The sequence below is a fragment of the Sarcophilus harrisii genome, chromosome 5, assembly GCF_902635505.1.
Source record: "Sarcophilus harrisii chromosome 5, mSarHar1.11, whole genome shotgun sequence".
Taxonomy (NCBI): Eukaryota; Metazoa; Chordata; class Mammalia; order Dasyuromorphia; family Dasyuridae; genus Sarcophilus; species Sarcophilus harrisii.
In genome coordinates, this window is record NC_045430.1 from 201,445,562 (window position 1) to 201,469,950 (window position 24,389).

Here is a 24,389-nt window from a genome sequence, read left to right on the forward strand (position 1 = left end):
AATTTTACTGGTGTAACATCTCTCCTCCATACCTCTCTTCTCTCCTCTTACGCTGCTGTCTCCCTAGTGTGGGCCCTTATCATCTCATGCCCAAGCAGTTGCACCAGATTGCTAGTTGATCCTATCTCATCTCTGCCTCCTGGCTTCCTTCAACTTTCATCTAATATCCTAACTTCTATAGGAAGCCTTCCACAAGTCCCTTTAGTTATAGTGCCTTCCTTTCATTGATTACTTCCGATTCATTCTGTATACATATCATTTGTATGTGGCTGTTTATACATCATCTTTCCCAGAAGACTATGCGCTTTTTGAGGGCAGGAATTGTGTTTTGCCTTTCTTTGTATCCCCAATGCTTAACAGAGGCCTGGCACACAGTCTGCTTAATAAAATGATTCATTTTCTTCAGATTCTTAATGATAAAAGGGACGCGTATATATCCTATGGAATCTTTATGAGCTAAAATTATCCAAATTAATTCCTTGGTTGGACTAGCTCTAGAAGAGGACAGGACCCAAGAGGTGTTGCAGAGGTCAACACCAGACATTTTTATACAGGTGAAAATCTGGTTAAATTGAACATAAGGACCACCTTGAAGACTTGGAAGAAATCACAAAAGCGAAGCCTGTAAGACTAAAAGGCATGAGTTGAAAGTGAAAGAGGCTTTCATATTAAGTGAGGGTGAAGAGTGGTGGAATTGAATAAGAGAAGATCAGTGAAAGAATGATTTTACATAAGTTTTAAGTCTTCTGATGGGACCATATCCTTCTCAGTAATTAACTAACCTTCTTAAGTCATTGCTTAAGGACATAGTTCCTAAAGGATCAATAATTACCTGAGAATATACATTACTAGATCCAATCATGGAAAGAAACAGAAGGCTGAAAGCAACTCTTTTACCTTTTTTGAACTAAAATTGGGAAGGACAAAGTGCCAAGCAGGCCTATTCTATCACACTTTTGATTTAGTAGAAAATGCAATTAAAAATAATAAAACTTTTGAATTAAAAGGGATCTCAGATGTCATCTTCTCCAACCCTCACCCACCACAGCAATATGATTTACAAAATCTCCAGTCATCATCCAACATCAAGATTTTATCCAATAATGGAGCGCATTTACTTCTAAGGCAATCCATTTCATTGTTGGATAGTTGTCATTGTTAGGGAGTTCCTTTGTATTGATCCAAATCTTCATCTTGGCGATTTCTACCCGGAGCTCTCGATTCATGGGACTTTTTATTTCAACTAGCAATGGAGATACTTACTGCTATCCAATCAATTTCACCTTGGCTAAGATGGAATTCATCTTCTTATCTCTAAAACTGGTTCTCCTCAACTTACTTCCTTATTGATAGAGATCAATGGCTTGTCCCAATCTTAAAATGGTAGACACATTTGACTCTTTCTTTTCCCTTATCTCTCACATCCAGTTATTCATTCAATATTGACATTCTCCCTTTACAAATTTTCTTTCCTTTCTGTTCCCATTATCCTCACCCTAAATTCAAGTCTACATCATTTTATGCCTAAATTATTTCAATAAACTCAACAATAATCTTGCTTCTTGTATTTCCTCCATCCAATCTATCCTTCACACTGCTATCAGATTACTCTTCTTCAAACACTACCCTATGACCTGCTACTTCAAAACTGGCTCCACCCTATCTTCATCACTGCATCTTCCACTGTTTCCCAAAATGAACCCTCCACTAAAATCAGTTTGCTCTTCTCACTGCCTCAACATATCAGACTTATTCTTCTAAGTCTTTACTACTGCTCTTATTAGAGATGGCAGTGATCTTCCTTGATCCCTGTGATTCTTCAAGATTTTGCTCAGATTTCTTCTCCTTCATAAACCTTTCCACCACTTGTTCAGCCCATAGTGAAGTCACTTTCTCCCTTTGAGCTCCTATGCCACACATTTCTCCATATTACTTGTTTGGTACAACCACCTAGTACTCTGCATTGTGATAGCATTGTTTCACATATTTACACCTTGTCTCCCCAACCACACACTGTAAGGATCCTATCTTCTTTTGTCATCTCATCATTTCTCCTTCTACTAGCCCAGGTGTGGAACTTTAGGAAAAACAGGTGTTTAGTATATACTTACTGAATGAATAGTTGTTGTGTTATGCTCTTTGCATGGCAAATGAATCTTTTGCATCAGAACTAAACAGCTGAATTAAGTTAAACCAATCCAGATAGACTATGGAGATTTTTTTAAGTGCTACTATTCTCAGGAGTAAAGTGATATGACTGTGCTAGAGTTCTATTAAACATAAATCTTGCTAACAGTGATGGCTAATGGCAAAAGTGGCTGTGTGGAAAGAATATTGAACTTGGAGTCAGGGAATCTAGATTCAGTCCCAGCTTTGCCATTTACTAACTTGGACAGACCACTTAATTTCTTTGGGGATCATTTTCCTTATCTATAAAATGAAACTGAATTTAATTTTGACCACTTTGGCCTCTGAAGAACCTTCTGACCTACTTCTCCTAAAGTACAAGACCTGGGCTGGCAGAAAGAGAGGTGATGAGATGACAAAAGAAGAAGATAGACTCCTTTCCCATGAGGAGCTTACAATGTGGTTGGGGAGATAAAATGTATGCACGTGAAACCAATAAGTTACAATGTAGAGTACCATATGTTCCAAACAGGTAACATAGAAAAATATAACAGGACCTCAAAGGGAAATATTGGGCCTTTATGGACTGAAGTAGTCAGAAGCACTGGGCCTGGAATCAGAAAGACCTGACACTTAGAAGACCTCAGAACTTAGAAGCAATATGACCTAGGCAAGCCACTTAACTCTTGTTTACCTTAGTTTCTTCATCTATAAAATGGGGATGATAATAGTACCCAGGATTGTGATGAGAATCAAATGAGATAATAACTGCACAGCATTTAGCATAGTGCCTGGCACATAGTAGGGGCTACTTAAATACTAGCTATTATTATTATTATCATCACCATTATTATTATCCTATGGTAAAAGTCATTTGGTGATAGAGTGTTGGGCCTGGTGTCAGGAACCACTTGAGTTCAAATCCAGCCTCAGATATTTATTGGCTAAGTGACTCTTAACCTCCATCTGCCTCACTTGTAACTATAAAAGAAGGAACATTAATAGTACCTACCTCATAGAGATGTTGTGAGGATCAAATGAGATATCTATAAAGCATTTAGCACAGGGTTTGTCATATAGTAAGCACTTAATAAGGACCTGTTCCCTTCCCTTCTCCACTACATACTATTACTTAGCAATTAAGCATATTCTGTCAAACTATCACACCATCTGTTTTATGGGTGCATCAGTCTTGGTTGCCCAACAGTATTATAACCCCTATCTTCCACTACACTCTGACCTCATCTGAAGTGCTGTGTCTGGTTCTGGGCAACAGATTTAAGAAGGACATTGATAAACTGGGGTACATTCAGTGAAAAGTCACCAGTATGTTGAGGAAACTTGCATTTATGTTATATGAGTATTATTTGAAGGAACTGGGCATGATTAGCTTGAGGAAGAAACATGAAAGATATGAACAGGATATCTTTCTTCATGAAGGGCTACTGTGTGAAGGATTTGTTCTGTTTGGTACCAGAGAGCAGAACTCAAAGCAATGAAAGAAAGTTTAAAGGAAACTAATTTGACAGGAAATTGAAAGGAGACTAATTTGACACAAGAAAAAACTCTTAGATGGAATTGACCCAAAATAGAATGAATGGCCTGTCTCCAGAGATGCTGGGTTCCCCCCTCCTTGGAGGTCTTCAAGCAGTGCCAGCTGGTCATTTGTTGGGTTTATTACGGTATGGAATCTTTATGTATACAGACTGAACTAGATGGTGGGTGAGTTTTCTTCCACTTCTCAAATTTTCTAATTCCATTTATTCTTGCATAAACAGGGCAAAGCACCTACCTAAAAGGTGCTAAAGATAAAATGCTGAATTCTACCTGTCTTGCTTTCAGTTGCTCAAAAGAAAATCAGCATTTCCCAAGAACTACCACCAAAAGGTCTTAAACCTATGACCCTTTAAATAAGAGATGCTTATTTGCAAGGGATTTTCATTATCAATATTCAGGATCAAAACCATTAAGAATCCACTCAGCCTTTGGCTCTTTTATCACAGCTCCCTGCAGGGTCAGGCTAAGGCAGGGCAGCCTGGAAAAAGTAGCTGGTTTTTAATCTATGCATTTCTGGGCCTGGCCTCTATCCATAGTATCCCCCACATGGAATGTCAATTAAAATTACCCAACTTACTGTTGTGGAGGTAGCATATGGAGCTGATGCTGCAGAGGGAGGTTTGGCTGAACTCTGGAAGGAGGGCAGGCAGAACCTCTGGCCTGTGTCCGGGGGAGAAGAGGAGGCATAAATTCGAGTTTCTAATCTCTCAGGTTCATTCTTATAGGATTCAAGAGGAAAAGTGTGCTGCTTGATCACTTGGGTAGGGGTTGATGGTGAAGACGAAAGGCCGGAGGCTGTGGAGGAGAAACAACAAGGCGCTGTTAGTAATCTGGCCTTGACTGAGTCAGGAAGATGATAAGAGTCTGTGCTTTCCTAACAGTTGGTGCCCTACATCAAATTCTGTTTTTACAAAAATCCATCCTCAGAGGACTCATAATTTTTGCCCTAACCACTCACCTTAAGGAAGAGAGGGCTCCTTCTGGATCCCCTTCCCCCATGGCATCCACAGAGACTGCAGTTACTGCAATCTCATCAAATCATTGGGTTTCTCTCATACCTATTGAGCACATATTTTTGAGTTCTTTTGCTTTGCAGGATATTATAAGACATATATAGTGATGTACGATATCACTATATCACATGTACCACTATACACATGTCACATGTATGTATGATAACACTATATCACATATATAGTGATATGATGTAATTAATGATGCTCTATCTGCATGATACTTATCTGAGGAAATGCCATATATACACATGAAAGTTAAATAATGATGAGTTTGGTAACAACGTTAGACAATAAATGAACAGTTGTTTTAGGTGTCAAATGTATTACTATGTGAGTGGTAAAACAATAAATGCTTTAGAATTTGGACTAGAATGAGTTGGGAAGGCTTCAGGTAAGAGACATGACTTGTACTGGCCCTTCAAGGATGGGTAGAATTGCACAAGTGAGAAGTAGGAGGAAAGGAACCATAGATGGAGTACAAGTATGGGCTTGAAGGTGAAATAATACAAAGGGTATTCCACAAACAGTGAGAAAGTTGGAAGAGCCAGAAGCCTTATATAAGGGAGTAGACTAGAAAAGTGGTTTCCAGTCAGACCATAGATGGTCTTGAAGGCCAAGCTATCTCTAGCTCTTTGATTTCAAGGAATGCACTTCTCACTCATAGATAACTTTGAGAGGACAGAGGAAATGGTCTAGCTTACAGAAAGAATCCCAGAGTTCCCAGTTTGGATTTTTGTTTTTGTTCTTTGTCCATAATGCCTAGTATGGTGCCTGACAGAGTAGGCTCTTAATAAATCCTGAATTTATGAATGGTCCCAAAGCCACCTTCAAATACCAAATCAAATCAAAATTTCTTTGTATTTGTATTACATATTTATATATGTAATATAAGTTATTAATCAATAACTTATCAATATTAATAAGGGGACTTGATGAGATCAGGGGTTCTGTGTCATGGACCCCTTTGGCAGTCTGGTGAAGACATGAAAATTTTTTCAGAATTTTAAAAAATGCATTATAACAATTACAAAGGAAACTATACTAAAATATAGTTATCAGAATACATATATTAGAAAAATTAATTCACATACTCCAGGTTTAAAAAAAGCATAAACTAGATGATCTTTTTTCGTTTGCTCCAACTTTAAGATTTTCCCATTCAAATCATATTTTCTAGCCATCTTGCTTTTGCTTACAACAATCCTGATTAACCCTCCCTCTCATTCTCCCAATCTCCATGTATTAAATTCCTATTTATCCTTCAAGACACCCATCAAATGTTATTTCCCTAAAAATGTCTCCAAATATCAAGTTAGAATTGATCTTTCCTTCTCATAACTTAATTTTTATGCCCTATGTTATAGTTTTTTCTTTTATGAATACTTCATATTTCCCCATCTCTGTTACAAGATAGACAAGCACAGGAAATTAAGGCTCAAAATGAAGTGACTTGTTCAATGTCATAAAGACAGATAGTGGCAGAGTTAGGGCTGGAAGAACTCAGGTCTCCTCAGAATTTCCCATGGGGGCAAGTATTTCAAATAAAATTATTCCTATCTTCTAGATGAAGAAAACTACAAAGGTTCAATAATTTGCTTGAGTTCACTTAGATGATAGAATGAGGACTAAAGCCTAGGTTTCCGGGATCCTAACTCCCATCACTTGTTGGAGAGTAGATATGTTTAGACTTAAGGAAGATGTGGTACAATGGTTAATATCAGACTTCTTTCTTACATTTAAAAACATTAATTAATTACTCTTTGGGTCCAAATAATAGACATCACTAAATGTGCTCTTTTATTTCTCTTTAATATATTTCATGGCTTCAGGTCAAACCTGGGCCTTTGCTTTCCTGTTACGCTTCTTAAATGCCCATACTATTCTTATTTAACATCTATTCTCTACCACTCTCAGCTATTCATGCTCAATTAACTTGTGTCTCTTGTACATATCCTTTTAAAGCAAGAGTTCTTCCCATGAATTCCATGTTCATCCACATCAGTGTCTTTGGAAACTTTCCTCCTTATTTAGCAATCAGAATTCTGACTGCCTGCTTTAAGAGAATTTTGTTCTGCAGATCTGTTATTGCTGTTCTTGAGTTAACTTCACCCTTAAAGTCTCAGGCCATAGGGTCATATCTATTCTACCTCTGGACTCTTGAAATATGTTCACCTAAAATTGGCAATATTGTCAATACAGGAAGGAAGTATGGCAGGGAGTGAAGGTGAAAGGGAATGAAGGTGGTTATGACTATGACTTTTATTTCTGATTATACTGGCTAAGCTCACTGTACCTTTTTTTTTTTTTTTTTAAGATAGGACTCTTATTCTGCACTTCCAAGCAACTTCAGCAGAAACTCCTCTTTTCTTGGTAGGCCTGGGAAGAAAGGGTCTGCTAAACTCATCTTCAGTAAGGTATTAACAGTCAGTAACAAAGATATCCTTTAAAAGAAATTTAAATTTTAGCATAAGTTGATGTTTGGTACTCTACAGGAATAACCCTTTAATGGTGGAAACAAAGGAATACAAGATGAATAGAAGGGATATATTTGGGGGCAAGGAACCTTTCCTTATACCTCTCAAATCATAACATGTAAGGTCATTTCTACTTAGGAAATCAATGCCTGAACTTTATGGTAAGATGTTATAGCTTTGAAGTCAATGTTGTTTAAGCCCCTTTATTTTATAGATAGGAAATTGAGGCCCAGAGAAAGGAAGTAAAAAATTCTCCAGAGTGACAGAGACAGGTGGCAGAGCCAGGACTAGAATTCAGATATCTTGATTCTCTTTCTTAGCATATATCTTTCTTGCATGTTGGGTTTTTTGTAGACCCGAAAACTAGTTTCTAAAAGCAAATTGAAAACACATACATATGCATATGTATGATGTGCACACAGACATACACACATGTGTCAGATGTGCATGTATGTGTGCATGCCTGAAAAATCAACTCTCAAAGGCCTGGTCAGATGGTTCAGTCCTTGAGCCAAGCTAGATTTTTCTGAAATGTTGTTGCTAACAACAGAAATGCCTGCCTTAGAAAAACAACAGTGACTGAATAGGAAAGAAGGATGGACTATGCTTACGAGCCTTTTAGGGTGTTTTTTTTTTTTTTTTAACTGTGTTTGGAATTGCAAAATATGAGGAGAAGAAACAATCCTGGAATGTTGAATTCCTTTTAACTATTTCAAATAAAATAATTTTTTCTCAATAAAACTTGTCAACTTCTTTCCCTTCTTCTCTATCCTTCTATTTTATGACCTTGGTCCCAAGACACTTAGTGGAGACCAGGCACCTCTGTGGGAGGACCTGAATTTAGAACTAAAAGGAAAGAAAAATAAAGTCTCTTGTCTTCAGGAAGCCTACATCTTATTTAGGGAGACATGAGAAGAAAGAGAAAGCAAAACAAAATATATAAGGTAGTATATAATATGAGGCAGTAGTTGTGTAGGAGTTTGAAGAGGACAGAGGAGAAGACAGAGGTGGATGGTAAGATCTGGAAAGGCCTCAAGAGAGAAGCATTTGAGTTGGGGTCCTAATTCCCTTAAAAACAGATTTGCTGATTCTTTTAAAAAATGTTTTATGTTTTATAAAAAATAAAATCAATGATTATCCATCCCTTCCCCTAACAGTATAGAAAAACAGATCAATATATTGGTCATGTCTAATAATAAATGTATGACTCATTTTGCACCTATTTTATATTACCTTCCTAGCAAGAGGTAGGAAGCACAGCTTTACCATTAGACAAAGATGTCAAATTGATTATGATCAGAGTTCCAAAGTCTTTCAGTGTTGTTTTCTTTTACATCATTGTGATCAGAGAATGAATAATTCTCTTGCATCTGTTTCCTTGACTCGGTTTTTATTTATATAAGTCTTCTCAAGGTTCTCTGTTTTTTTCATTATCATCCTTTCTTAAAGCACAGTAATATCCCATTACATTCATATACCATTACGTTTGTGCCTATCTTTCTAAAGTCCTATCTAGATAGGACAAAATATACTATGTCAAGAAGGCACTGTTCTAAGGGAGGCCTACTTCTTTTTCCGCAGAGAATGCTTTCTCTCTTTTCTTTTAATGGCTCATTTTAGGAACAGAGCTATAAAGCCTTTGAGGGTGAACAATGCCTTTTGATTCTCTAAATGCTACAGCCAAGACAAGTTAATAAGTTCAGTGAGTCAACAGAAATGCTCCTGGCTGCTGTAGTGGGTGCCAAATGAGTGGTTCCAGACACTAGGGAGCCACAAGCCGGTGACCAAATAGGACCAAATTGTGCTTTGTCTGCAAAAGGAGGAAGAAGCAATAAAAATAAGGGTGATGAGGGGAGGTGGAAGAGAAAGAAGGAAAAAGAATGGATAATGGAAGATGAGAGAAAGAGAGGAGAACAAGGAAAATGAAGAAGGAAGGAGAGAACAGAGAGAAAAGCAGAGAGCAGAATGGATGGAAAAGGGAAACAAGAAAGCAGAAGAAGGGAGGGAAGAAAAATGGAGGAAAAAGGAGAGAAGAGAGAAAAGAAATCCAGCTGGGCTTTTAATTAGGCAACACAGTATGGTGAAAAGAGCATTAGGTGTGATGTCTAGAGACCTGCTGTAGTCTTAGATAAGTTGCTACAGCAATTATATAACTTGGGACAAATCACTTTCTCAATCTGAGGTTCCTCATTTTTAATGGGAAGGTCCATCCAAGCTCTAACTTCTCATGATCCAGTTCTAAGCTGTCCTTTGATCATCTGATGACACTAAAGAGACAAAAAAAGTGATCAGGGAAAAGGGAAGCCTGAGAAACTCCTATCCTACATCTCAACAGCAGCTCTTAGAACAGTCGTTTTTCACTTTGTTTTTCTTTAAACTCATTGCTACAATTTAACATTTTTATTAACTCTGTGTATATGTGTATGTACAGACAGACAGGGACAGAGGGAGACAAAGGTGTGTGTATGTGTGTGTGTGTGTGTGTGTGTGTGTGTGTGTGTTTACAGAGAGGGACAGAGAGGCAAATGTGTGGGTGTGTGGGAGAGGGGAAATGAGGCACTGAGAGACCATCTCTGAGAAAATATGGCCTTAGGCTAGCTGCAACAAGTCTTGTTCATAAGGGACAGCAGGATACTGAACAGGCACAGAGAAATCTCATTGAGGTAAAGAGAAGGGAAGAGAAGTTTAGGGTTATTTCTGGGAAGGAGGAAGGCATTTGGAGGAAAAGAAGAGGATAGCTGCTTTCATGTTCTTTAGCTACTGATGAAGACCTGTTGTTCTCTTGCCCATTGATTAAATGAAGCACATTCTCTTAAGATTATTCAGTCATAGGATTCTAGAGCTGCAAGAGATCTTAGAGCTCATCTAGTACAAAATCTTTTTTGACCCAAAACACAATCCAAATATGTTTGTGATTATAGAACTTAAAAGGAAATTTAATATAGGCACTATTTCTTAAAAGAAAGAAAAAATTCTTCTGAATATAATCAACACTTCAAAAAAGAGAAAACATTTCCATTTACAAAGTAGAACAGAACCACTATTCTCTATTACATAGAGCTTGTTTTGTTTTATTTTTAAATGTATACCATAAACATAACATGTTACTTTCAGACCTTTCCTATTTGTTTTAGTTTATTTTTGAATTTCTTTCTATTCCCTTCTATGCATTTTAAGATACTTCAATATCTTTTATTTCTTCTTTTTACTTTGGGAACACTATCATTGGCTTCCTTTTCCCCCAAATAAAATGGGAAAGATATAATTCTTATAACAAAAAAGCATTGTTAAGCAAAACAAACCCACACATTTGTTGGTATGGCCAAAAATATATGGCTTATTGAGCATTTTATCTATTACTTCTTTGTTAGATAAATAGTATAATTAATTCCTCCCCTTTAATCTCCTTCTCCCCTTTTAAAAATATTGAACTAAAATGAGAATCTACACACACACACACACACACACACACACACACACACACACACTAAACCATAAAGAGAAGTCTTCTCATAAAACTCTGAATCTCTGCTGTATACATCTTGTTTTTCTTTTAAATATATAATAAGTTCGTTGTATTGCTTTCAAAGCTTCCCTGCTTATCTGTGATTCCTTCTGGTTTCCCATCTGTTCTCTTCTATTTCAAAAACATATTTCAATGGCCTTCCTTTCTTTTCTTTATCTTTAAGCAACCCTATTGAAATGCTGGGATTGGAATGAGGGTTGGTCCTTTGCTCCTGCTACCCTTCTCTTTCTCACACACATAAAAGTCTCTTGACCTCTTCCTCATTTGGCCAGGAGAATAAGGAGAGACTTTAACATTCTCAATAATCTGATTCTAGATTAGCTATATAGTCCAATTTCCTAATGTTATAGATGAGGAAACTAAGATGTAGAGAGAAGTGATTTTCCTAATGTCACATACTCAACAGAAAAGTCAGGACTGGAATCCAGGTGTCCCAACTGACAATCACTTATTCTTTCCATTCTTTCTTCTTGTCAACTGTCATCTTAGCTCTGGCATAAGGTATATGTGAATCTATATACCTCTAGGTAAGGGTTGATGAGCAAGAAGGAAAGAACTATGAAATGTTTTCTTGCTTTGAATCTGGAAGAAGTACTTACATACTTATTATATATGTAAAATATATATGTGTATATATAAATATATATGTTTATGTATATGCATATATGTATATATAGTCCATTTTATGTTTTCTTCCTGCACAGCCTAATTCCTGAATCACAATCAGCAGAATGTCTTTTGAGCTATTTTTCTAGGAGTGGGATGAATTAGCACTGAGTCATCCACACTCTTACTCAGTCTCTCTTGTGACCAAAGGCACACAATCTGCAAGGTAGTTGGCTAGAGTAAAGGCTATGGTTTGTATAATGGAATACACTATCCCATAATAGAGAGGATTAAATCTCATGACCTTGTCCTCATCAATCAGTCAACAGATGAAAATGAGTCTTTTTATTACTTTCTAGTCACATGGTGTACCTGATTTAAAATGGTATCTCCCAGCTTGAATATTTCACTTTATTCACCATACTTCAATGTCAGTGATTTATGGTTGCTGCCAGAAAAGGAACCTGAGCCTTCCTCTCAGTAAAATGACGAAGTTGAAGCAGATGATTCCCCAAACTCACCATTCCATCTCCTGTTTTCACATTTTTATACAGACTGTTCTCCATGCTTGGACCTCTCCTCTACTTCCTAAAATCCCCAACTTTCTTCAAATCTCAGGACAGGTAGCATTTCTTTTAGGAAGCCTTTCCTATACATAACTTTTTGTACAGTTATGATGTTTATGCCATTTCCATCCTTAAAATGTCCCCCCTTAATTTACTGTCTATTCTTATCTCTTTATTGTTATATTCTCCCAATAGAATGTAAACAATATTTGGCTTTGGCTCTCAATACCCAATACCTAGTAGGATACTTTGAACCTTGGAATTCTTTTAAATATTGTTAGTAGGATTGGATTCAACTGGGTGGGTGTTAATGGAATAGTGTTAATGGAGAATTCCAATCCCTTAAGGCAGCTTGTTGCCCAAACTTTAAAGACTTGAAGGAGCAGCCAATCTTTGATCTCACCTTTGAACAATGATATCAAGATAATCGTTGGAACTAATCTGCATAGGTTGATGTAATTTTCTTTCACCTCTGCAGGGACATGTTACTTCAATATCTTGGTACTAATATATATGGTATTGAATTTGTGTATTTATCCAGGACAAGGATTACTTTTGTTTATTATTGTTGTTTTGGGGTTTTTGTTTGTTTGCATTTTTACTTTGAATCCCCAGCCCCTAGGACAGTGACAAGTACTTGCCAGATATCTATTAAATGTTTGTTCCACTGAATTAGGCCAAGGTTACATATTCAATCACAAAATTAAACACACTAATCAGTTCCCATAGACAGGGCTTGGTCCATGCCTGGATTTAGTAACAAGAGGTGGTGGACAAGGAAGAATCTCCATCTCCATTAGTGAAAAAGCATCTGCTTAAAGCATATGGTTCAGTGATAAGGCAGCCTCAGTATATACAAAGAATGCCTACTAGATTAGGAACCCTGTGAAATTCCTGATTGATTACATTCTGAAGAGGTTAAAGTTGAGTTGGAACATAAAAAAGTTTGAATTTGGTTTGTTGAAATGTTTCTGTGCGAAAATTTAGAAGTCTTCCTTAGCTATTTTGACTCTTAATTGAATACCCTCCCCCCAGCTCACTATGTTCCAAAGCCTTAACCCTGGGTCCATTCTGGCCATCCTTGTCCCATGTTATCCAGTACAATCCATTCAATGACAAAACCTCGAATTATAGAATGTTAGTCATATGATTTAGAGCAGAAGGAACTTTAGAGAAAATAATAATGGCTATATAATTCAGATAATGCTCTAAATTTTGCATAGCATTATACATATTAACATTACTTCTTACAAACATCCAGGGAGATGTGCTATTGTTTCCTGATGTTATGGTCTTCAACAATGAAGGACAAGCGGCAGCAACAACAATACTCCATGTACTGTGTACCTAATTATCTCTAATAGCCTTCATACAGAGTTTTAAGGTTTGCTGTACCTATATTATCTCATTTGATCCTTTGATTTCAAAATTTGATCCTTAAAAAATGACCTTAGAGATCATCCAGGTCAATCTTCTCATTTCATAACAGGAAATAACCTAGCTCCCTTGGAAATGAAAGGATTTGCTCATCTAGACAGTGGCAAAACTATGATTAGAATTCAGGTTTCAACTTCTTTTCCAAGGTTTTCTCCATTACCTAAAATTCTGGTTTTGATACAATGATTTTCATACTGGTATTTTCCTCCTTTTATGTCTCCTCCACCCTGAGTAATATGGTATTTGGATTTGGTTTTGGTTTTAGATTGTAGTATCCAAGGAGATGCAAATTAGTGAGAAGGGTGATCCAGGTAAAGAGAAATAAGCCAGCCATTACTGGGTCTGTATTCCAAGGAAATCATAAAGGAGGGGAAAGGACACACATATGCAAAAATGTTTGTTGCAGCTCTTTGTGGTAGTAAAGAATTCTTCTTCTTCTATAAAACGATGAACAAGCTGAATTTAGAAAGGCTTGGAAAGATTTACGTCAACTGATGCTGAGCAAAACAAGCAGAACCAGGATTACATTGTACACAATAATAGCAAGAATATGCGATGATCAATTATGAAAGGCTTGGTTCCTCTCATTGATTCAGTGATTGAAAGCACTTCCAATAGACTTTGGACAGAAAATGCTATCTGCATCCAGAACAAAAACTAAGGAGACTGAACCATATAATATGTTTGCTTCTTTTTTTCTGTTTTTTTAAACTCTCCCATGATTTTTCCTTTTGCTTTGCTTTTTCTCCCCCAACATGATTCATAAATCAATGTGTATTAAAAACAAATAAATTTATTAGAAAAATATTTTAAAATGTGAGAGAGAGAAAAGAGAAAGAGGGGGAGGAGAGAAAGAAATAAGCCAGATATCCATATTGAGCAGGATTGACTGATTTAGGATTCACAGACTAAACATTAGAAAGAATTGGGATCAGAAATTTAAACTTGGAAAGAACCTCAGAGGTCTTTTTTTGAATTTTTTTTAATAAATGAGGGAAATTAGTTCTATAAAAATTAAGTGACTTGTTTAACATCACACAGGTAATTAAATGGCTGATCTGGTACTGAAAACCATATCCTTTGATCCAAATCCAACCCACTCTTGTCACTGTTCTATACTGCCTCCTACAAGTATCCTAAGGAGACACTGTGGTATAATGAAGGGTACAGTGGACTCATATTAGGTCTGGGATTGACTCAGGCTGCTCCATTAGTCATCTGAGTTTATCTTTATAAATGTTAGCCACCCTTTGGGGCATATTTTCGTCATCACCACATTCAACATTTACAAAGTACCAGTTAGTAATAGCTAACATTTACATATTGCTTTAAGATTAGTAAAATACTTTACATATATTAATTCACTTAATTCTTACAACAACCCTATGAAATAATGCTAGTGTTACTAATATTGTTATATATATCCAGAGCAAGATTTGATATTGGGATTCCTGATTCTAAATCCAGCACTTTATTCACTCTGTTACTTAGGGGCTTCATAATACATAAGGCACTAGACTCCATACCTCAGGAGAAACATAGAAAAGCAGGATACAGTCCTTACCCTCAGAGAGCTTACAACTTAATTAAAAAATAAGAAATATCAATAGCAATTTAATATCAATAAAAATAACAATTTAAGATGTAAGTTATTTAGATATTCTAAATACATATAAACTTCTATATGCATATGTTCTGACCATTATCCCACCATTCCTTCAACATTCCCCCATCCCCCAAAAAAAACTTTTTGAGAAGCTTACTAAGAAGGATGGTCTCAATTTTATCTTATTGCCCCCAATGCCTAGCCAATGACCAGCACACAGTCTTTAATACATGCTTGTTGAGTGATTAAAGACAGTGCTATAAAAAATTAATTGACTAAGTAATCTTCATTTAGGATTCAATCAGACTTGACAGAAAAGGTTGAATTTAACATGATTGGATGGGAGAAACTGCATGAAACAGATACAAAAGCAAGACAGAAAATGTGTAAAGATATGTTTAAGGAATATTAACTGACCAATTTAGTTGGAGTAAGGGATATGGATTTAGGATACTAGGTCTACTAGATTTTAGGTTTGTTGTGTTGTTTTGCATCTAAAACCTTACATTATTGTAAAGGGCTATAAGTACTTTAGATATTATAGTCAGAGGGACATGGAAAAGTCCACTTGCCACTAAGCAGAATGATGAAAGGCATGGCTACTTACCTATGAAGTTTTTATAATACGTTATCCATTAATATTTTACTTTTTTGGAATACTCAAGAGGCTTCCACTGAACTTCCATTCAGTAGTCTGCTTTTGATTGTATGAGTTAATTATGTAAACAGCTCAATTAGCTGTATCAATATATCTGATTTTGGTGCTTTTTCTCCCTTATATTGATGGCCCATATCTCTATACTGTACTTCCCTTCTTTGCTTTCTGTTTCCTTAAGATTGTGTGTATACACACATATGTATATATATATATATATATGTGTGTGTGTGTTCATATATATACATACACATATTATGTATATGTATTGTATTATATGTGTGTATATTTGCTTTATTCAATCTATTGAATGATTCATACTGTCCAGAACTGTTTTGTTGATCTCATTAAATCTGTCCCATCTACCTTATGATAATCAGTCAAAGAAATATATTTTTTCTATGATGTAAACAAAGGTCTAGTGGCTATTTCTTTAATAAGGATAACAGGAGATAATGTTGAATAGGAAAGGGGCAGATTGTGATGTTTCATATGCTCACAGATTTAGGGCTAAAAGAGACCTTAGGGATCAAACAAATTCAATATTCCTATTTTTGCTGATGAGAAATCACAGATAGGTTTGAAGGACTTGCTTAAGATCACACAAGTTGTAGACATCAGGGACAGAATTTGAACATAGGTCTTTATATAAATCTCATGACATTTCCTCTTTACCATACCACCTCTTTTACCTCATTTAGTGTCCAGTATTCAAGTTCTACCCTTCCTGAATCACTGCCTTGTCAAGGCAGAGGGGCTTGCATAGCTCAATGACTATGAGCTATGGGGCAACAATCAAGAACATCCCAACAAAAAACAAGTATAAAAGGGCTATCTGATGGGATTTTACAAATAGCTGAGGAAAGAAAGAGAAAGGTCACTGAAGAATAACAGGATCAAGAATTGGAAATCATGAATGTGTATCACAAGAGAGTATTTTCATCTTTTTGTTGTTTGCTTGCTTGTCTTTTTTTCTCATTTTTTTTTTCTTTTTTGATTTGATTTTTCTTGTGCAGCATGATAAAGGTAGAGATAAATTTAGAAGAACTGCACCTGTTTAACCTATATTGGATTACTTGCTATCTAGGGGAAGGGAGAGATGGAGAGGGAGAAAAATTTGGAACATAAGGTTTTGCAATGTTGAATGCTGAAAACTCTCTTTGTATATATTTTGAAAAATAAAAAGCTATTATAAAAAAGAATCAAAAGTCACCAAAGACAAATGGAAAGAATGAAAATTTCAGAGAATAGCAAGGAAATATAATCAATGCAAAGAAATAGGAGAAAGCAATAGCATGAGAAAGAGAAAAGATCTCTAGAGATATCAATGGAATGTTTCATGCAAAAATGAGCATAATCAAAGACCAAAATGGTAGGGATTTAACAGAAGTAGAAAAAATCAAGAAGTGACAAGAATATGCAGAACTATATAAGAAAGAACTTAACAACACTGATAAGCACTATGATATGGTTACTGATCTATACCCTTCATCTTGGAGAACGAAGTCAAGTGGGCTAGTGAAGGTTACACAATTCTAGCTGAGCTATTTAAAAATCCTCATCAGTAAGCATCATATGTAATGGAGACAAACTGCAACCATTCCCAATAAGATCTGGAGTGAAACAAGGTTGCCCACTATCACCGTTACTATTTAATATTGTATTAGAAACGCTAGCTATAGCAATAAGAGCTGAGAAAGAGATTAAAGGAATAAGAATAGGCAATGAGGAAGCCAAATTATCACTCTTTGCCGATGACATGATGGTATACTTAGAGAACCCCAGAGATTCTGCTAAAAAGTTATTAGAAATAATCCACAACTTTAGCAAAGTTGCTGGTTATAAAATAAACCCACTTAAAAATCCTAAAAGATGATGCTGTTAAAGTGCTACACTCAATATGCCAGTAAATTTAGAAAACTAAGTAGTGGCCACTGGATTGGAAAAGATCAGTTTATATATATTGGAAAAGATCATTGCTAAAGAATATTCAATAACTCAACATTTGTACTCATTTTACACTCCAACAAAATTATGTTAAGATTCTACAAACTAGGATTAAGCACTACATGAACTGAGCATTATGAGGAGTGTAGGCTGATTTCTGAAGAGGTAGAGGAACTAGAAACCAAATTTCCAACATTTCCTGGATTATACAGAAGGCAAGAAAATTCCAGAAAAACATCTGCTTCTGCTCATTGACTACACTGAAGTTGGCTTGAAAATTAATGTTCAAAACAAAACAAAACAAAACTAAGATCATGGTAACTGGTCTCATTTCCTAGCAAACAGAGGGAGAAGAAATGGAAACATTATTAGATTTTATATTCTTGTGCTCAAAGACCAACGAGTCTTTGGGACAATGAGACAATGGGCAGAAGACAATGAGTGCAGCTATTAAATTAAGACACTTAAAAATTAAAAGACACTTCTTATAAGGAAAGCTATGGCAAATCTGGACAGCATATTTAAAAAAAAAAAAAAACAGATATCACCTTCCGACAAAGGTTCAGAAAGTCAAAACTATGGTTTTTTCCAGTAATAGTATATGACTATGAGAGATGCAGAATCAATGCTTTCAAATTTTAATGACGCTGAAGAAAACTTTCAGGAGTCCCTTGGAGAGCAAAGAGATCATATTAGTTAATACTTAATGTAATCCAGGCTACTTATTGGAAGGTCAAATATTGAAGCTGAAGCTTAAAACCTTTGATCATATAATGAGAAGGACTCATTGGAAAAGATCCTGATGTTGGAAAAGATTGAAGGATGAAAAGGGGAGGGCAGAGGATGAGATGAATGTTGAGATCAATGAACATGAGCTTAGACAGACTTTGGAAAATAGTAGAGGACAGAAGGGACTGGTGTGCTATGGTCTAATGGGTCACAAAGAGTCAGACAGGAATGAATGGTTGGATAATAAAATTTAATTTCATTCTTCTCAGTCAAAATTTAATCTCAGAAAATGGTCATATATTGAGATATTAGTGACTTTTAAAATTATTCCTCCTAAAAGAATAGTATCTTTCTTTATAGGGACCAAGGTCTCTATGATCTTCTGGTATAATGATCTCTCACTGGAATTTCAGGGTTAGGGTTAGGGTTAGGAAGGCCTTCCTTCTTGGACCCTCTGCCTTACTCAGCCCCTGGAATTCTGCATAATTTCAGGCTAATAAACTAAACTTCTGTTCCCCCTAGAAGGACCATTTATAACAAAATATTTAAGAGTCTTGACAGATTAATGCTATCTGTTAAAAACAAGCAGTATTATTATTCAAATCAAATTATGTTTAGGGGTAAACTCAGGATTAAGGCATGCAGAGATGGGAACAGAAAGAGCTTCAGATGGCCAGCTGGCTGTGTTACAGCAGATATTTATTGAGAGAAACTTCTGGGCAGAGATATTAGTAACCTGGATATGGCAGGCTCAGAGAAGCAGGCAGCTTGATGCAGAGCATTTTCACTGCATTGGGCACCAGAAGACCTAGCTCTCTCTCCTAGCTCTGCTACTGCATTGCAGCATGATGACACACTTAACCTTCCTAGGACTGCTTTCTATTCAATAAAGTAAGAAATTTGGGCTAAAGGATCTTTGAGTTTCTTCATAGGTCTGACAGTCCATGAGAACAATTGGTTTGCCCAGTACTCAGCTTCATGGGATATGACTAGTGTGGCCAGCAACTTTCCTCTCTTATCCATAGATTTTCTCAAGATTCTGCAGTTGTTTATTCCACTGCTTCCCAGCCATTAGTCCTGAAACCACTTAGCCCCATCATGAGACACCTTGTTTCTTCAACCTCGCCAGTTGTCTACCAACCTCATTTTTAGCTTTTAATAGTTGCTGAGATCAGTTCCCAAAACAGAGCCTGAAGTCGAATGAGTTCTGGAGGTAAATACATCCAAATAAAGTAGGAAACCACCTTGGCTAACCAAGGCTGGATAACAAGGGGAAAAAAAGGTGGTTTGAATGAATGAAAAGCATTACCAGTATATCCTGAGAATTTCTCAGGTGTGTCTTGGGCTGAAAAAAAGTTGAGAAATATGTTTCTACAGTAAGGATCTGGAGAAAACAGATTCTGGGGCAGTCACAGGAGTTCCCTTTTTAGAATAAGATTACTTCTATGTTAAGTATTATAAATAATAAAGTCCTAGACTGAAAGTCAAGTCCTGAATTTGAATTCTGTTTCTGACATTTACTAGTTGTGTGACCCTGAGCAATTCACTTGATTATAATCTCAGTTCCCTTATCTGTAAAGTAGGGTAATAATACCATCTATCTTACAAAGTTGTTGTAAAGGTTGACTGACATAATGTGTATAAAGTGCTTTGTAAATCTTAAAGTGCTATGAACATGTTAGCTGTAGTTCTATAACTACTATACTATAGTATAGTAGTACTATACTATAGTACTATAGTACTATAACTATACTATAGTATAGTTACTATACTATAGTACTATAGACTGCTCTATAGTACTATAAACATGTTGACTGTTACCTGAAGAAAGTAGAAAAGAAACTTCAGAGATGATCCTAGGAGGTATACCCTAATTTTAGCCAGTGGGCCCGCAGGAACTCCCATCTCCTTTACTGTGAAGAGGGGACTGTCGGATGTCTCATCCCTGACCTTGCATATGAGTCCTTTATGAATGTCCTCCTTTGTGGGGTGCTGGCTACACTCACCTGCTGTGGGAACACAGGCCCTTGGCTCTGTTGACTCAACACATCACCCTGCATTGCTACCCTTGTTGGGCACCCTGGGCACGGTGAGTGCTTGGTGAGACTGAATGAAGCCTGTCCATGAGTGAAGAGGGAGGGAGAAGTGAGGAGGAAGCCAGATTGATTCCAGCCTGCCGTCATCATGGGGGCTTGTTTCTATGGTGCGCCCTGGGCATCTCAACTATTCTCATTCATATTATGCAGAAAGTGAGCTCTTTGAATTATCTGTCCCTAGTGATTAAGTTGTAAAATTCTCTGCAATGGGGAGAGGAAGAAAAGGGAAGCTATGGGACAGTTGGGAAGCTGCAGATAGGCATCAAACATCTCTGTATGGGAACAGGCACATCAGCCTTCTCCTTTTAAAGATAATCTGGGTTCTCAAAAGTCTTCTCCTTTTAAAGATAATCTGGGTTTTCAAAAATCCAAGGCCATCGGGTTCATCTCCCTATCTCCATGAATGAGATAGCATGAATGATAGCATCAAATTGTTCTAGCCAGATAAGTGTCCATTTACAAAGATTATCAAAGAAGGTGATTTTCACAGCCCTTCCTTTCAAGTCCCAGTATTTAACCTGATGTGGTTACTGACCTTACATCTAGTCTTCCAGAATCAATGAAAATAATCTTCTGGGAGAGCCTTTTATCTGGACCTATTTCCTCTCTTCCCTTCCAAGAATCCTAGTTTATTCAACCAACAAATGTTTGTTAAGTGCCTAGTGTCCACAAAGCAGTATCTGTTAGGTACTGAAGGGAAATGCAGTCAGATCTGCTATGATGCTCGTTTTGAAAAGGTGAATGTGTTCCAGCACAATTGATATATTAGGGAACAATTTGAGCATGAGTTTCTGGAGAAATTTCTTTCTGGAGAAAGCAGAAGCTGCAACCCTTCTGATGCCTTCTTCCACAGGCAAACTTCAGGTCTTTGTGTCATATTTATTGTATGTTTCCTGGTGCAGGCTGGGGATGAGGTAGAAGAGACTAATTCTACACCATCACCCCCACTTCCATTTTCTACCATAGCTTACTTGCCCAACTTCTTTCTATGAAACTTTGCCAGCCAGTGGGAACTCAACAGAGGTGAGCAACAACCTGGGGCCATGGATGCCTCTACTATTTACTTTAGTATTTATGTATTTCTTAATCATTTAACATGCATAAAACTGTGCTACTGTTTTTTACTAGGTTCTTATCTTTTTTTAATCTATCGAAGCATTTGAGTATTTTGCCCCTGTGTCCCCCGCGCCTCCCCCCCAAAACCCTGGAATTTTTATTGTACAACTTTGTAGATCAAGGTATTTTTTGGGAACAAATACATTGAGTTATAGCAGAACTGGCCATACAGAGAATAAGATACTATTCCACATACATGTGTGTACATGTATGTATGTTATATACATATGTATGTATGTGATAAACACATAAATATATATGACCCCTAGTTGTTTGAGCTCTGAAGCTCAACTCAGCTGTCAGCTTTTACAAAGATCTTTCCTGACTCTCTCCCTTCCAAAGTATCTTGTAATTATGTTGTATATGTTTTATTTATATATATACACTTACATATACATATATATACACACACATATATATGTACATTTACATTGTATATATACATACACTTACATATATACACAAAATATATATGCATTTATATTATATATATACATCCACACATATATTTATACACATACACATACATACATACATATATATTTATATATATACACACACACACACACACACACACACCCTTATATAAGCAGAACATAAGCTTCTTGAGGGCAGGGACTGTTAAGATTTTTTTGTCTTTATATCCCCAGTTCCTGTTGAATAATAAATGCTTAATGATCACCCTAAAAATAGAAAGGTAAAAGGATTTCAAAAGGTAGATAATATTTGACAAGAAATGTTTATTAATTGATTGGTGATTGATTGCAGAACAGGTGAGGTAAAGGGAAAAGTTGAGGATGTGAACATCTGCAGTATAAGGCTGCCAGAGTTCAGTGTCATATAAGTGCTTCAAGCAATATGTTATCAGAGCTCAGACAAAGGAGAAAAATTTCTGTGGGGGTGGACCAGGGGAGGCATCCAGGAGACTGTGCATGTGAGCTGTGCCTGGAAGAAGAGGTAGGATTTCTCTAGGAAAGAGACAGGAGTGGGGGACCCTGGTGGTCCTGGGTATGTTAGCAGGAGCAACAACTGTAGGAATTCAATCTCTTTGGAGACCCTTGATGAATGAATGGACAGAGTTGGCTTTGCTGAGTAGAGGAACAGAAAGAATACAAGATGACTTGGCACTGAAGGCCTTCAAAGCTCTGCCACCTGGAAGAATCATCACATGTGCTTCTGTTCCCCTTTGTGCCCTCCCTACCCTGAGGCAGCAGCTGCCTGCCCTGTACTACTTCCTCTGGATGGAGGTTGGGGCATGGGGAGGGGGGGGGGGGGAAGAGAGGAAGTGCAGCCGGGGGGGGGGTGGGAAGGGGGAGGCTGAAAGGGGCAAGGCTGGGGGAAATTCTGCCCAGAGCAGGCAGGACTTGGGACCCCTTCACAGCAGCCTGACCAGAATGGTTGGGCTTCCAACTAGCTGTGCTCTCAGGCTAGTCACTTCATGGCTCTGGGTCTATAACCATCTCATCTATAACACAAGGGGGATGGTGTGTGTGTGTGTGTCAAGGCACTAGACCATCCCAAAGGTTTTCTTTCAGTTGCAAATTTCCATGGAAAAGTATGGCTCTACAGAACTGTTTCCATGGGCCTCAACCTTAAATTCTCCAAGTAGAAAATCTCCTTCAGGATAGGAGCTGCTATAAAGATGCTTTTGATTATAAGTGTGCAGGCTTGCATGTGTATCTATCTCTGTTGACAGATATGCACAATGTATATGTGGACATATTTACAAATCTATGAGTGTCTCTCTCTCTATGCTCAGATTTGATGTACTTTCTTAAATATCATCTTACAGTGGCCCTAAGAAGGGCTGTTTAGTTTAGATGGATTGGTGGGAATGCCCCATTATATTTATTTTAGATTTGGATTTAGACCTCATTAAATAGGGCACCTTTCCAAGTTCAAATCTGGCCTCCGACTCTTACTAGTTATTTGACCTTGAGCAAGACACTTAACTCATTTTGCCTTCATTTCCTCATTTGTAAAATGAGCTGGAGAAGGAAATGGTGAACCATTCCAATATCTTTGCCAAAAAAAACCCCAAATGATGTCACAAAGAGTCAAACGGGACTGAAACAACATCATTACATGTCTCTGAGCCTGTCCTCATAACTGCTAGCTATGTGTTAGAGAGATAGAGATTTCATCCTACCTCATTTTAACTTTGAGGCTAACTTTCTATCCACTCTACCACATTGCCTCTCATGTATATGGAAGAATTTCAAAAATATAAAGAAATCTACCTTCCTTTTATAAATTGAAACCTCCTTTAAACTTTCCCCATTTCTGTTGTGTTAATTTAAATTTCCTTTGACCTCAGTGATTCACAGCTATTCACTCTCCTTTCATTCCCCCTTACTATATAACCAGTTGTCAAGTTTTATTGATTCTGCTGCCACCATGTATCTTACATTGTTACACGCATATGTCTGCCATCATGGTTTCTTACCTATCATACATAAGTGATTCTCAGAGTGTAGCTTGGGGACCTCTAGGGAGTATAGTAATTCTTAGACATCTTAATTTCTAAACATTGATAAATATGACCCAAATAAATAGAAGCTTTTTGAAAGGTCATCAATGATTTTTTAAAAGTGTAAAGGGATCCTGAGACCAAAAAGTTTGAAAACTACTAGTTTAAAATATTATAAAAACCTCCTATTTGGTCTCCTTGCTTCCTATAAAAAAATACATATTTTACACAGCTACCAAAAGAATTTTTCTGAAGCACATCTTATCCCTTTATCAAAAATCTTCATTGGTTCCCTATCACCTTTGGGATAAAGTACTAGCTCCTGAGTTTGGTGAGCCACAATTTAGCTCTTGCGTATCTTTCCAGACTCATTTCAGAGCTTTTACCTTCTGACACTGTATGTCAGTCAATCTGCCTGCCTGCTATTTCTTGAACTGGGCATTCCATTTCTTTCCCTGAGC

The 24,389-nt window shown here is 36.9% G+C and overlaps 1 protein-coding gene across 5 annotated transcripts in view; it reads right to left on the minus strand.

Annotated features, from left to right (window-relative positions):
- PRKAG2 (protein kinase AMP-activated non-catalytic subunit gamma 2) overlaps positions 1 to 24,389 on the minus strand; it is a 420,981-nt gene that overhangs the window by 114,599 nt on the left and 281,993 nt on the right. For all 5 annotated transcript variants that reach the window (XM_031939458.1, XM_031939457.1, XM_031939459.1 and 2 more), the window contains one exon: positions 4,262 to 4,479. In XM_031939458.1, coding sequence (XP_031795318.1) covers positions 4,262 to 4,479 — 218 coding nt within the window. The remainder of the gene's footprint in view (positions 1 to 4,261; positions 4,480 to 24,389) is intronic.